The sequence below is a fragment of the Camelina sativa genome, chromosome 14 (assembly GCF_000633955.1).
Source record: "Camelina sativa cultivar DH55 chromosome 14, Cs, whole genome shotgun sequence".
Lineage (NCBI taxonomy): Eukaryota > Viridiplantae > Streptophyta > Magnoliopsida > Brassicales > Brassicaceae > Camelina > Camelina sativa.
In genome coordinates, this window is record NC_025698.1 from 23447846 (window position 1) to 23450581 (window position 2736).

Below are 2736 nucleotides of genomic sequence, written 5' to 3' on the forward strand. Positions count from 1 at the left end.
AGTAAGTGTAACTTTCATACCAAATAACATATTTTTATAGTTTCCTAAATTTTTCTGTTGTATCAGCAGTACTTTTCCTAGATTCTGTGTTTTGTGGTTAAGTATTCACTTTCGTCATCAGCGCAAGATTAAATTGTTCGTCATTTTTTCCGGACCAAAACTTTAAACCAACTGGTTTATATCATATAAGATGTGAAACCTTTTACAATCAGAAAGTATAGTAAAGTGTAGCCGTACATGTAACAAGTTCATTATATATATCTCCATAGCGGCAAGCCCAAACTAGTTTTACGTACGTGTTGATTATGTTTGATCAGATAAAATCGAACTCCCATCCTCCACGCGAAGTCCTCTGTGCTTTGTAGATAGGAGTGAGAGATGTGAATGGTCTTAGCGGAACTGTTACTCCACAAAGACTGCAATTCTTCAATCAATAAACCTAGATAATTTATTTTGGCCTTTTGGATGACTAAGCAGATATTTTCTTAACAAGCATACTCTGATTTCTGGGAGGCAAATTATTTGGTGTATCAGAGGTCGCACCAAATGTGATATATTGCTCATACTTGTTGCGCTAAACACATCTTTTAATGTGCCAAAATAAACTTTACGATTCTCATAACCAAATGCTGGACCTTCTTAAAGTGCTATCCCCAAAGGAAAAATAAAACATATATGGCTATTTCGTGGCTACTTTGTGGCTAATCTTTTGCCTATATGTATTGAAAATCCATTGCTAGTCCATGATAGCCATGGATTATTTTCATATATTTCTCGTTTTTTTTTCTTTTCAATTCATGGCCAAATCATAAAAAAAATAAAAGTGTGATGTAATATATAGCCAATTGGCCACCAAAAATCAGCGCTAATAAGTTCTCTTTCATGATTTGTTAGTACTTTAGTGCCAGTGATACATACTGTGTGGGTTGGCTTCATAGAATATGTTACAGTTTTTAAGTTTATTGAACCCTAAATATTTACGAATGCTCTGCAGTTGTATGAGAAAAAATATAAAGAGTCGGAACAGTCAAAGATACTAATTAAAGAGGGTACTAGAAACATGAAAGTTTTTGATTTCTTTCGTTTCGTTATAAATTGAATGCGATGCTGCTTCACAAGTACTGGACTACATCATGATTTCGTCAAATGTGTCGTGAGGGAATCCTACGTGTGAAAAATCTATCTGTTATGTTTGCCAACCACAAGCGCATAACACTCTTTAGTGAGGTTGAGCTTGAGGGTGAACTTATAACAGATTGGGTTCACATTTGTGTTACCTTTTTAATGTTTTGCATTTATAACAGCACTTCCTATCCATGATATCTTAACTTGGATCTTTCAAAAATAATAATAATATTTTAATGAATGGGTCACTCAAATAGTTAAGAAACTTAATCCAGATTCTTTTAAATAGGAGACTCTTGATTGAGAAATTCAAATTTAGATACCTTTGATGATGCTCCAATGATCCCAGCGACGATCTCTTATTCACTCAACAAACGCAATTAAAATAATCTTGTTTCCGATTTGCTTAAGTTAGCATTTTGTTTTCGTTCATTAACCATAGAAAAAATGTTTTCGTACCATCTGTTAGTCTATCATGTATTGTAATTAACCTTTTAGATTACCACAAGATACATTTCCAGCCTATCTATAGGCCTCTGATTTACATTTCCCCGAATTTCATTATTTAGAAGTAACCAATGTTGCTAATAGAATCTTATACTAAAGCTCCACAAATCTTGTTTTTTTTTTTTAATAATTATTTTGTTGTGCTTTGGAAAGAATATTAGTGAAAAACGAAAATGCTTTACATGTGTTACCGATGTGGCATAAGAAAATCCTACGTGTGAGAAAAAAATGTAATATCTATTGTGCCAAACACACAGCAACATGAATTAATTCGCATACTCCACAAGGCAGTCCTGACCACAGAGTGCGTTCCCCACTTATTCTACCTTTAGCTTTCACCTATAAAATCCTCATTAGTCTCTCTTATTATATTCACCAAACTCACAACAACATCTAAAGCTCATCACACTTCTTTTGGCTTTCTCTCTTTAGACCTATTCATTGCTTTCATATCACTCTATTTTCATAACCCAAAAAAAAGAAGCAATGATGACTTTACTGAGCAAGAGTTTGGACCGTGCTTCCTCAGTGTATGTTGAAGATGTAGTGGATAGTTCTCGAGTGGCATATGGTGAGAATGGTGGTGATGACGACGACAGTGGCTACGATTATGCTCCTGCTGCATGATTGTCTCATATTAGTATATAAATGAAATTTAGGAGGAAAAAAAGAGAGAAAGAGATGACACGGTAATTTAGATATCTAGCTAGCTAGACCATGTAGATAGCGTGAACAAACATGGTGTCCTTATATGTAAAAGCAAAATCTTCTCTTTCTCGTAGTTTTAAACTAAATAACATTTTATGTGTATCCATCGTATTCACTTTAATTTATACGCAACGTATGGAAACTAAAATTTAATCTATTTTAGTCGACGCTAAGAAAGATGAACATAAAATTTAAACCGATTGGTTTATTCACCTTTTTAGTCACTGGTTGTAACAGTATGGAAACTAAATATATTTGTTGCATGCTGTGACGTTTTTGTTATATAAATTGTCGTAACGTTATCATTGCTGTGTTGTGAGGAAATATTATGTCTCAGTTTAATTATTTTCTTGAATAATTAATCTTCAAATTACACGTATTATATGGATGAGTTTC

At 33.4% G+C, this 2736-nt stretch overlaps 1 protein-coding gene across 1 annotated transcript; it reads left to right on the forward strand.

Moving 5' to 3' along the window:
* LOC104742255 lies at window positions 2023-2442 on the forward strand. Its single transcript, XM_010463239.1, has one exon. The coding sequence runs from the start codon at window positions 2119-2121 to the stop codon at window positions 2257-2259; it is 141 nt and encodes a 46-aa protein (XP_010461541.1). The 5' UTR covers window positions 2023-2118; the 3' UTR covers window positions 2260-2442.

What these genes read in the sequence shown, in the direction of transcription:
- LOC104742255 (XM_010463239.1), top strand. Translation starts at nt 2,119, where the DNA reads ATGATGACTTTACTGAGCAAGAGTTTGGACCGTGCTTCCTCAGTGTAT.